At 45.5% G+C, this 13,370-nt stretch overlaps 1 protein-coding gene across 1 annotated transcript in view; it reads right to left on the bottom strand.

Annotated features, from left to right (window-relative positions):
- The window catches only part of LARGE1 (LARGE xylosyl- and glucuronyltransferase 1), a 431,493-nt gene that overhangs the window by 160,867 nt on the left and 257,256 nt on the right, over window positions 1-13,370 (bottom strand). Inside the window, exon 6 of the mRNA XM_077266800.1 lies at window positions 79-250. Coding sequence (XP_077122915.1) covers window positions 79-250 — 172 coding nt within the window. The remainder of the gene's footprint in view (window positions 1-78; window positions 251-13,370) is intronic.

Below are 13,370 nucleotides of genomic sequence, written 5' to 3'. Positions count from 1 at the left end.
TAATAGATAGATGACAAATAATAGATAGATAGATAATAGTGAGTCTATGGCAATGTATATAATAATTTAGCATCTGACCTTTGAACTTGTGGAATACAGCCCACAGCTCGGCAATGTCTGTGGCAAAGGTGATATCGGTGTCCAGGACGATGACCCGCTCCAGGCTGGCCGGCAGAGTCTTGGTGAGCACCAGCTTCATCAGCCCATATATTCCTGAGTAATGCTTGTTTGGGATCCAGGAGACCTCCGACTGTAACAACAAGATATAGACAGTGAACCTCAGGAGATGGCTGTGACTGTGCCCGTGTCCTCCACCACCTGATAGTAACAATGACACCACGCGCGATGCTGCAGGTATCAATATAGTTCCAGGCTAACCCTATTGTGATGAACCCGCACCTCGCCACTCCGCCTGACGTCACTATTACTTTGGAGGGATCACGCAGTACGATGTCCACACTTGCACCAACGTGACCTTACGCACCCTCTGGGGACACGTAAGGTCATCTTGCCACAGTTTTACACAGACAGCCCCTGTCCGCACAGGCCCACTAGGACTGCCACCAGTTCCTCTTTAGATATAAGCCTGATCCGTTAACAGAATAATATGGGACCAGAAACCAGCCCCGGTAGCATGAAAAGCTTAACCGAGAACACGGACGCGTGGATTCGAGGATAGAGATAAAAGAGCAGCCCAAGGTTAAATTATATATTTAATCGCCTTAAGGGCACACTAGACAATAAACTAAATACACAATGGCTATACATATACAATGGTCAGATATGCAAATACAGGTTGTAGTACAAGAGTATAAGTAGATGATACAAAAGTCAGTTACCGGCTTGATGTTTGACCGTTGGATGTTGGCACCCTTATGGGAGGTATGGGGGAGCTATTTCCGGTTTCTTCCAACATGCTGCACGGCGTGACCTCCCTTGGCAGAAAACGAAGGCCCACATCAACACACGTGCACTTAACCCTTGGGTCAATCACTCCCTTCCCTGCCCCCCCAGGGATGGTCCTAGTCTCCCTCTCTCTTGCTCTGGCAGCAGAAACTCCAAAACCTATGATGGATCATAACCTCTCTATGGAAGGTCATAGGATGGCGGTTTTGGTACCATCGGATCCAACCGGGCCCGCGTTACACTTGGAGACCAAACACGGGTTTGCTACCTGGCTTTTACTAGCTGTTCTACATAACTCCCTACTCCTGGATGCTAGAATGGGTTGAGACCCCAGCGGGCGTTCGGCCCGTTCCCGAGATCTCGAAAACATAACCGGTATACAGCTAGGACATACGATAAGTCTCCATAACTCCTTATGAAATTACATCTCTTGTCTGGCTGTGGGAATTCTTTCATCAGTTAATTAGCTTTACACCCTCGATAGTGATGCATCCTACCAGGAATAGCTTGGTCCCAGCTATCTGCTGGAGGCGTGAATTTCGCTTGGCCACCTACCGAGAATGGTTTCCAGATATGGAAACCGGATATAATAGTTGATTGGCAAGAAATTATAGCCCCCATATTCTTCACACCTATATAATAACAAAATGGCGGAAAGAAATCCCATTAGCTGCAAGGAAATACTATTGTTTCGTGACTTAGTAAATAACCTGGTGGTTTTCATCTGATATGTGCATTCAGCATGAGATTCCTGAGCCTGAAACAATCCTCCAGGAGCCGCGAGTAAATAATCAAGATCAAGGGAAGGTTCCTACACAAGTAACAGCATCATAAATACATATTACAGTCACATCAAGCGAAACATTATCATATTATCCCCTCGACAGCGGCCACAGCAGAAAAGACCGAACCGCCTGCCGCCAGGGAGAGGAGGAATAACCCAATAAGTACATTTTATGGCCCTTTTTGTGTTGGGGTCCCACTATATGGATGTTTTATCCTCTGGGAGGTTCACTGTACATCGTGCAGATCTATGCTATCATCACAAGCAGTCATCAGGACATGCTGGCAGCAGGTGGCAATGAATTGGGTGACGTGGGCTCAGGTGACTCATATCCTGTTAGTTTGGGCACTTTTTTTTCCATTTTCTAAAGAGCTTTATAATTTAATTCTCCGGAGGTGATATACCGATCGTATGAGAAAGGCGGGACAGGCAGTCTATAGGTTTGATTAAAGGGCCGTGTTGGACCTCAGTGTTCCCCACTCTTGATTTAAAAAGTGTTTGGTGCGATTATTCAGATTTTCATGGACATTCCAGACAGGGCAAAGCTGGATAACCCATTTTGACCATGTATGCCTGAAGACGTACGTGAGTTTCAGCCTTGGCTCTATTGTAAGGAGCAAATACCTTCTGGTACTTGTACCTCCACAACAAATTCTCTACTGTACAGTGCAAATACCTTCTGGTGCTGGTACCTGCACAACATATTTTCTACTGTAGAGTGCAAATACTTACTGGTACCTGCACAACATATTCTCTACTGTACAGTGCAAATACCTTCTTATGCTGGTACCTGCACAACATATTCTCTACTGTACAGTGCAAATACCTTCTGGTGCTGGTACCTGCACAACATATTCTCTACTATACAGTGCAAATACCTTCTGGTGCTGGTACCTGCACAACATATTCTCTACTGTAAAGTGCAAATACCTTATAGTGCAGGTACCTGCACATCATATTCTCTACTGTACAGGTAAAATACTTTCTGCTGCTGGTAACTGCACAACATATTCTCTACTGTACAGTGCAAATACCTTCTGGTGCTGGTACCTGCACAACATATTCTCTACTGTACAGTGCAAATACCTTCTGGTGCTGGTACCTGCACATCATATTCTCTACTGTACAGTGCAAATACCTTCTGGTGCTGGTACCTGCACAACATATTCTCTACTGTACAGTGCAAATACCTTCTGGTGCTGGTACCTGCACAACATATTCTCTACTATACAGTGCAAATACCTTCTGATACTGGTACCTCCACAACATATTCTCTACTGTACAGTGCAAATACCTCTGGTGCTGGTACCTGCACAACATATTCTCTAATGTACAGTGCAAATACCTTCTGGTGCTAGTACCTGCACAACATATTCTCTACTGTACAGTGCAAATACCTTCTGATGCTGGTACCTGCACAACATATTCTCTACTATACAGTGCAAACACCTTCTGGTGCTAGTACCTGCACAACATATTCTCTACTGTACAGTGCAAATACCTTCTGGTGCTAGTACCTGCACAACATATTCTCTACTGTACAGTGCAAACACCTTCTGGTGCTAGTACCTGCACAACATATTCTCTACTGTACAGTGCAAATACCTTCTGGTGCTAGTACCTGCACAACATATTCTCTACTGTACAGTGCAAACACCTTCTGGTGCTAGTACCTGCACAACATATTCTCTACTGTACAGTGCAAATACCTTCTGGTGCTGGTACCTGCACAACATATTCTCTACTGTAAAGTGCAAATACCTTATGGTGCTGGTACCTGCACAACATATTCTCTACTGTACAGGTAAAATACTTTCTGCTGCTGGTACCTGCACATCATATTCTTTACTATACAGTGCAAATACCTTCTGGTGCTGGTATCTGCACAACATATTCTCTACTGTACAGTGCAAATACCTTCTGGTACTGGTACCTGCACAACATATTCTCTACTGTACAGTGCAAATACCTTCTGGTACTGGTACCTGCACAACATATTCTCTACTGTACAGTGCAAATACCTTCTGGTACTGGTACCTGCACAACATATTCTCTACTGTACAGTGCAAATACCTTCTGGTACTGGTACCTGCACAACATATTCTCTACTGTACAGTGCAAATACCTTCTGGTGCTGGTACCTGCACAACATATTCTCTACTGTACAGTGCAAATACCTTCTGGTGCTAGTACCTGCACAAGATATTCTCTACTGTAAAGTGCAAATACCTTATGGTGCAGGTACCTGCACAACATATTCTCTAATGTACAGTGCAAATACCTTCTGGTGCTGGTACCTGCACAACATATTCTCTACTATACAGTGCAAATACCTTCTGGTGCTGGTACCTGCACATCATATTCTCTACTGTACTGGGTCAAATACTTTCTGCTGCTGGTACCTGCATAACATATTCTCTACTGTACAGTGCAAATACCTTCTGGTGCTGGTACCTGCACAACATATTCTCTACCATACAGTGCAAATACCTTCTGGTGCTGGTACCTGCACAACATATTCTCTACTGTACAGTGCAAATACCTTCTGGTGCTAGTACCTGCACAACATATTCTCTACTGTACAGTGCAAATACCTTCTGGTGCTGGTACCTGCACAACATATTCTCTACTATACAGTGCAAATACCTTCTGGTGCTGGTACCTGCACATCATATTCTCTACTGTACTGGGTCAAATACTTTCTGCTGCTGGTACCTGCATAACATATTCTCTACTGTACAGTGCAAATACCTTCTGGTGCTGGTACCTGCACAACATATTCTCTACCATACAGTGCAAATACCTTCTGGTGCTGGTACCTGCACAACATATTCTCTACTGTACAGTGCAAATACCTTCTGGTGCTGGTACCTGCACAACATATTCTCTACTATACAGTGCAAATACCTTCTGGTGCTAGTACCTGCACAACATATTCTCTACTGTACAGTGCAAATACCTTCTGGTGCTGGTACCTGCACATCGTATTCTCTACTGTACTGGGTCAAATACTTTCTGCTGCTGGTAACTGCACAACATATTCTCTACTGTACAGTGCAAATACCTTCTGGTGCTTGTACCTGCACATCGTATTCTCTACTGTACAGTGCAAATACCTTCTGGTGCTGGTACCTGCACAACATATTCTCTACTGTACAGTGCAAATACCTTCTGGTGCTGGTACCTGCACATCGTATTCTCTACTGTACTGGGTCAAATACTTTCTGCTGCTGGTAACTGCACAACATATTCTCTACTGTACAGTGCAAATACCTTCTGGTGCTTGTACCTGCACATCGTATTCTCTACTGTACAGTGCAAATACCTTCTGGTGCTGGTACCTGCACAACATATTCTCTACTGTACAGTGCAAATACCTTCTGGTGCTGGTACCTGCACATCGTATTCTCTACTGTACAGTGCAAATACCTTCTGCTGTTGGTAACTGCACATCATATTCTCTACTGTACAGTGCATATACCTTCTGGTGCTGGTACCTGCACAACATATTCTCTACTGTACAGTGCAAATACCTTCTTTTGTTGGTACCCGCACATCATATCCTCTACTGTAAAGTGCAAATACCTTTTGGTGCTGGTACCTGCACAACATATTCTCTACTGTACGGGTCAAATACCTTCTGGTGCTTGTACCTGCACAGTATATTCTTTACTGTCCAGTGCAAATACCTTTTGATGCTGGTACCCGCACATCATATTCTATACTGTACGGGTCAACGTCTGGTGCTGTTACCTGCACATCATATTCTCTACTGTACAGTGCAAATACCTTCTGGTGCTTGTACCTGCACATCATATTCTCTACTGTACAGTGCAAATACCTTCTGGTGCTGGTAACTGCACAACATATTCTTTACTGTAAGGTACAAATACCTTCTGGTGCTGGTACCTGCACATCATATTCTTTACTGTAAGGTACAAATATCTTCTGGTGCTGGTACCTGCACATCATATTCTTTACTGTAAGGTACAAATATCTTCTGGTGCTGGTACTTGTACATCATATTCTCTACTGTGAGGTGCAAATACCTTCTGGTGCTGGTACCTACAAATCATATTCTCTACTGTGAGGTGCAAATACCTTCTGGTGCTGGTACCTGCAAATCATATTCTCTACTGTAAGGCTCAAATACCTTCTGGTGCTGGTACCTGCACATCATATTCTCTACTGTACGGGTCAAATACCTTCTGGTGCTGACAACTGCACATCATATTCTCTACTATAAGGAGCAAATACCTTCTGGTCTCCATCCATACAGTATAATGGTCTCACATAGTGCTCTGTAAAGTATAATGGCCTCACATAGTTCTCCATACAGTATAATGGCCTCACATAACCCTTAATACAGTATAATGGCCCTACATAGTCCTCAATACAGTATAATGGCCCCACATTGTCCTACTCACCCTGGTGGATTCCACTCTTATATGTGAGTGAATATTTTGTGTTTGTGGAGTTTTCAGTTAACCCTTGTCTTTGTTGCCCTGTTTGTCGGGTTGGTGTACTGAGGTGCACAGTAGCGCCTCCTTTTCCCTGGGTGGGGGAAGAGAACAGACTGAGGGCTAGCTTAGGAGATAAGGCAAGGGCGCAGGCCCCAGAGCTTTCGCCATCTAAAGCATCCCGGGTAACAGGGAGAGCTAGGGCACCCCCTAGGGTTCAGTCCAGGAATGGAGCCCTTAGCCCCTGGTCACCCGACAACTGTGTCGTGACAAGTTCTCTATACAGTATATTTGGCCCCACATTGTCCTCTATACAGTATAATGGCTCCACATAGTGCTACATACAGAATAATGGGCAGCACATAGTGCTCCATACAGTATAATGGGCACCACATAGTGCTCCATACAGAATAATGACCCCACATAGAGCTCCATATAGTATAATGGCCCTACACAGTGCTCTATACAGTATACTGGCCCCATATACTTCTCTATACAGTATATTGGGCCCCACATAGTCCTCTATACAGTATAATAGCTACACCTAGTGCTACATACAGAATAATGGGCACCAAATAGTGCTCCATACAGTATAAAGGCCCCACATAGTGCTCCATACAGGGTAATGGGCACCACATAGTGCTCCATACAGTATAATGGGCCCCACAGCTATGGGAAGGACTCCTTAGCTAAGTCCATGTCATCTATTAAAAAGATACCAACCTAATCAAGTCCTCTACTCCTGTCGGCACCTAGGGAACTCTTGGCACCCTCCATGACAGGCAGACTATGAAGTACACAGTCATGTATTAAAACAGAAAAAGAAATATTGCAATATTCTTGGCAAAGCTTCTTAACCCCAAGCAAGAGCTTAATTGGTTTGTGCCTAGTGCCAGAGGATGAGAGACTTGCACCACAATACCCTGAAATCTATCCTTACCAATGTACAACTTCAAATGGGGTTATATATTAATGCAGAACATGTAACAACAAGGTGTCGCTTGTCATGGGAGGCTTCAGCATCCATGTACGTGTCCAGCAGAGCCCCTTCTGGATAATAACGAGGCACGGAGAAATTCCCAGCAAATGATTCGTGTTCCAAGTGCATTAATTGCTAAAGGAAGAATCGAGCCAGAAGAGCCAATGTGTATGCAGCGCTTGTAAGAGAGCTCGTTACAACTATGCCCTAAACTCTGTGACTACATGCCAGCAGCACTGAACCCTTTCACTGCAAGAGGCGCCATTGTTTACAGCCAGGTCTTCAGCGGGGCAATCGTATTTGTAACCTATAGTTAGGAAAGTCGTAAAGATGCTCTTCTTTGGTGACTGTTATGTTTAATTGTATATTTAGCAGAGCTGTCTGCATATGTATCATATTCAATCTGTCAAGTGTAGCTTCTAGCAACTAAAGCTGTGCAATGCAGGCAGTTTATGGGGAACGTCCACTAGAGGGCAGCACTGAATGTGACATAAGCTCTGCCTGTGTGCAGATAGTGTCACAGGGATGGGTATAGTGTCCACAGAGTAGATACAGAGCCGTATAGTGATCCCTCAGTACCTACAGTACCCTGACAGTAGTTACAGAGCCGCATAGTGATCCCTCAGTACCTACATTACCCTGACAGTAGTTACAGAGCCGCATAGTGACCCCTCAGTACCTACAGTGCCCTGACAGTAGTTACAGAGCCGCATAGTGATCCCTCAGTACCTACAGTACCCTGACAGTAGTTACAGAGCCGCATAGTGACCCCTCAGTACCTACAGTGCCCTGACAGTAGTTACAGAGCCGCATAGTGATCCCTCAGTACCTACAGTACCCTGACAGTAGTTACAGAGCCGCATAGTGATCCCTCAGCACCTACAGTGTCCTGACAGTAGTTAGAGCTGCATAGTGATCCCTCAGTATCTACAGTACCCTGACAGTAGTTACAGAGCCGCATAGTGATCCCTCAGTATCTACAGTACCCTGACAATAGTTACAGAGCCGCATAGTGATCCCTGAGTACCTACAGTACCCTGACAGTAGTTACAGGGCCACATAGAGATCCCTCAGTACCTACAGTGCCCTGACAATAGTTAGAGAGCCGCATAGTGATCCCTCAGTACCTACAGTGCCCTGACAATAGTTACAGAGCCGCATAATGATCCCTCAGTACCTACAGTGCCCTGACAGTAGTTACAGGGCCACATAGTGATCCCTCAGTACCTACAGTGCCCTGACAGTAGTTACAGAGCCGCATAGTAATCCCTCAGTACCTACAGTACCCTGACAGTGGTTACAGGGCCACATAGTGATCCCTCAGTACCTACAGTGCCCTGACAGTAGTTACAGAGTCGCATACTGATACCTCAGTACCTACAGTGCCCTGACAGTAGTTACAGAGCCGCATAGTGATCCTTCAGTACCTGCAGTACCCATGACAGTAGTTATAGGGCCACATAGTGATCCCTCAGTACCTACAGTGCCCTGAAAGTAGTTACAGAGCCGCATAGTGATCCCTCAGTACCTACAGTGCCCTGACAGTAGTTACAGAGCCGCATAGTGATCCCTCAGTACCTACAGTACCCTGACAGTAGTTACAGAGCCGCATAGTGATCCCTCAGTACTTACAGTACCCTGACAGTAGTTATAGGGCCACATAGTGATCACTCAGTACCTACAGTGTCCTGACAGTAGTTACAGAGCCACATAGTGATCCCTCAGTACCCTGACAGTAGTTACAGAGCTGCATACTGTAACCTCAGTATCTACAGTGCCCTGACAGTAGTTATAGAGCGGCATAGTGATCCTTCAGTACCTACAGTGCCCTGACAGTAGTTACAGAGCAGCATAGTGATCCCTCAGTACCTACAGTGCCCTGACAGTAGTTACAGAGCCACATAGTGATCCCTCAGTACCTACAGTACCCTGACAGTAGTTACAGAGCCGCATAGTAATCCCTCAGTACCTACAGTACCCTGACAGTAGTTATAGGGCCACATAGTGATCCCTCAGTACCTACAGTGTCCTGACAGTAGTTACAGAGCCACATAGTGATCCCTCAGTACCCTGACAGTAGTTACAGAGCTGCATACTGTAACCTCAGTATCTACAGTGCCCTGACAGTAGTTATAGAGCTGCATAGTGATCCTTCAGTACCTACAGTGCCCTGACAGTAGTTACAGAGCCGCATAGTGATCCCTCAGTACCTACAGTACCCTGATAGTAGTTACAGAGCCGCATAGTGATCCCTCAGTATCTACAGTACCCTGACAATAGTTACAGAGCCGCATAGGGATCCCTCAGTACCTACAGTACCCTGACAGTAGTTACAGAGCCGCATAGTGATCCCTCAGTACCTACAGTACCCTGACAGTAGTTACAGGGCCACATAGTGATCCCTCAGTACCTACAGTGCCCTGACAATAGTTACAGAGCCGCATAATGATCCCTCAGTACCTGCAGTGCCCTGACAGTAGTTACAGGGCCACATAGTGATCCCTCAGTACCTAGTGCCCTGACAGTAGTTACAGAGCCGCATAGTGATCCCTCAGTACCTACAGTACCCTGACAGTAGTTACAGAGCCGCATAGTGATCCCTCAGTACCTACAGTACCCTGACAGTAGTTATAGGGCCACATAGTGATCCCTCAGTACCTACAGTGTCCTGACAGTAGTTACAGAGCCGCATAGTGATCCCTCAGTACCTACAGTACCCTGACAGTAGTTACAGGGCCATATAGTGATCCCTCAGTACCTACCGTGTCCTGACAGTAGTTACAGAGCCGCATAGTGATCCCTCAGTACCTACTGTGCCCTGACAATAGTTACAGAGCCGCATAGTGTAACCTTAGTACCTACAGTGCCCTGACAGTAGTTACAGAGCCACATAGTGATCCATCAGTACCTAAAGTACCCTGACAGTAGTTATAGGGCCACATAGTGATCCCTCAGTACCTAAAGTACCCTGACAGTAGTTATAGGGCCACATAGTGATCCCTCAGTACCTACAGTGCCCTGACAGTAGTTACAGAGTATTTTTCCTTTGCCTAAATGAGTCCTCAAATTTCCCAGAATCCTTTGCTTCACTTCTCCATAGCATAGCATATCACTGCGAAAGGTTAATGTACCCGTGAAGGGAAAGACGCCCTGATTACATGAGCACCGGAGCGTCCAACCCACCGTTAACAATTAGGGACACCGCACGTCCCCGGTCTAATTAGGATAAATTCAATGTTGCACAAGAACAATGCAGCCTAATTTGCTTATGCAAATGAGACTAATAAGCTGAGGGGCTGAGAGTATTGAGGTAAGAGCTGAAGGGTTGCAGGATGGATCCTGTTACTCCTCAGAAGGAGGCGGCTGAGAACAGTCACCTTCACGGGGAGTGTCTCACCACACAGGTATCATCCCCTGCTATTAACACCGGCTCCGAGCTGTAATCTCCGACTTCACCCACCGGCCGCAGAGAAAATCCCCGGACACAACCCTGAAACTAAACTGAGAAGATGCTTTGTAGCTCAAGTCATCCCCATAAGTGTCTGAGGACCTCTCCTCTGTCTACCTGGATAAGCAACACAGGATATATACCCACAAAAAGTGCAGCCACTGTACATACATTACATTACTGATCCAGAGTTACATCCTGTATTATCCTCCAGAGCTGCACTCACTATTCTGCTGGTGCAGTCACTGTGTACATACATTACATTACTGATCCTGAGTTACATCCCGTATTATACCCCAGAGCTGCACTCACTATTCTGCTTGTGCAGTCACTGTGTACATACATTACATTACTGATCCTGAGTTACATCCTGTATTATACTCCAGAGCTGCACTCACTATTCTGCTGGTGCAGTCACTGTGTACATACATTACATTACTGATCCTGAGTTACATCCTGTATTATACCCCAGAGCTGCACTCACTATTCTGCTGGTGCAGTCACTGTGTACATACATTACATTACTGATCCTGAGTTACATCCTGTATTATACCCCAGAGCTGCACTCACTATTCTGCTGGTGCAGTCACTGTGTGCATACATTACATTACTGATCGTGAGTTACATCCTGTATTATACTCCAGAGCTGCACTCACTATTCTGCTGGTGCAGTCACTGTGTACATACATTACATTACTGATCGTGAGTTACATCCTGTATTATACCCCAGAGCTGCACTCACTATTCTGCTGGTGCAGTCACTGTGTACATACATTACATTACTGATCGTGAGTTACATCCTGTATTATACTCCAGAGCTGCACTCACTATTCTGCTGGTGCAGTCACTGTGTACATACGTTACATTACTGATCGTGAGTTACATCCTGTATTATACCCCAGAGCTGCACTCACTATTCTGCTGTTTTACTTATCCTGGATCTGGAGCTGCACTCATAATTGTGCTGCTTTCCTGTTAGCTCTCAGGCTCTGGTCTTTTATATATTTCTGCTTGTTCTCAGTCTGCATCTTTTGGATTAATAACTCATGAATACGTTATGATGCAGCATAGTGCAGAGCATGTGACCTATCAGAAATCAGAATGAATCTTTAGATGTGACTGGAGTAAGTAATCAGACTGACTCAGTGTAACAAACCCTCCGCTGTGTCAGCAGGATTCCTCCCAATCAGCCTCTGAATCGAAGCAAGAATAATTCTATTCTCTGATGGCAAACAGAGATCTAAGAAAATGAACCGATTCCTATTTTATTAACCTTCCCTTTGCCGGACCCAATTCCCCTTAAAGGGCCAGTAACCAGACTAAATATCCACGGCAGACACTTCCGAGCCTTGACGTGACTTCAGTCAGTGGTGAGCAGTTGGAACAGCAGAATCGGCTTTTCATGCCTGACGGTTCTCAATTTGTCATTGTGACTAAGCCTTAATGCATTAATTAAATGAAGCGGAGACTGCGCATTATTTATATGCGGCTCATACTAAGCAAGTGTGGGGAATTATGGGTATCATGACCCATGCTGGATTTAAAGGGACGCTCCAGCATGCTTCCGTTTCCTTCGTGCGATGCTCGTGTCAGTTTTCACCGCGGTTCTGGAGTTCTATTCATATATTTAGCGCAGTGGTTTGTCCTTTGTAAACACTTCAGATTTGAAGGGTACTAAACATTGCACCTGCTTTGGCTGCAGCACATCTGGGCCGTCGGGGTCCGCGGCTGTATACCTAGCGGATGGCGCCGTGCCACTCAATAAGCCCGCGAGATCGGAAATTCCGGTGCCATGAATTCCTATAATTAGGTGGCAAGCGCTGCGAGTCTTGCTGTCATCCGGCTGCACAGGGCAATCAGCGGGACGCGCGGGCTCTGGGCACTGTTGCTTGCTCTGCAGATTTTGGCCGAGGTCTTGTTATTATGCTGGCATGGCCGCCGTCCGCGTTTCTGTAAAATAATCTGGTGCCGTTTATTCAAATGGAGGCGATTACCTTCTTTATCGGAGCCTGGAAGTGGCCTAGTGGGCAGCAGCACGGCTTTACCGTTCACATGTTACATTGTATCAGTTTCTTAAAGGGGACGTCCACTTTGCACAATTACATTTGTCAGAAGGGTCTTCTGACAATCAGCCGATCAGATGTGATCGCCAGCGAGTGAACCCGGCGCAAGTGTTCAGTTTGCTCACAGCACCGGATGAATGGCAAGCAGAGGATGAATGGATGAATGGCATGTGAATGGCATGTAGGGGCGGGGTTGTGTATTGTGGTAGATGAGGAGTCATGTTACGGTGATCAAGGATACTTGAGAGGTTTCGGGTCATGTTATAATGGTATAGTGGTGTTTATGTTATTATAGTAGAGGAGGAATAGCATGTAGAGGTGGGGTTGTGTAGAGAGGTAGATGAGGAGTCATGTTACGGTGCTCAATAATACTTGTGAAGTTTCGGGTCATGTTATAGTGGTAGAGTGGTGTTTATGTTATTATTGTAGAGGAGGAATAGCATGTAGAGGTGGGGTTGTCTATAGAGGTAGATGAGGAGTCAGTTTACGGTGCTCAAGGATACTTGTGAGGTTTCGGGTCAAGTTATAGTGGTAGAGTGGTGTCTATGTTATTATAGTGGAGGAGGAATAGCATGTAGAGGTGGGGTTGTGTATAGAGGTAGATGAGGAGTCAGGTTACGGTGCTCAAGGATACTTGTGAGGTTTTGGGTCATGTTATAGTGGTAGAGTGGTGTTTATGTTATTATTGTAGAGGAGGAATAGCATGTAGAGGTGGGGTTGTCTATAGAGG

The sequence above is a fragment of the Ranitomeya variabilis genome, chromosome 5 (assembly GCF_051348905.1).
Source record: "Ranitomeya variabilis isolate aRanVar5 chromosome 5, aRanVar5.hap1, whole genome shotgun sequence".
Taxonomy (NCBI): Eukaryota; Metazoa; Chordata; class Amphibia; order Anura; family Dendrobatidae; genus Ranitomeya; species Ranitomeya variabilis.
The sequence above is the reverse complement of the archived record's forward strand: the minus strand, read 5'-3'. Positions and strand labels throughout refer to the sequence as shown.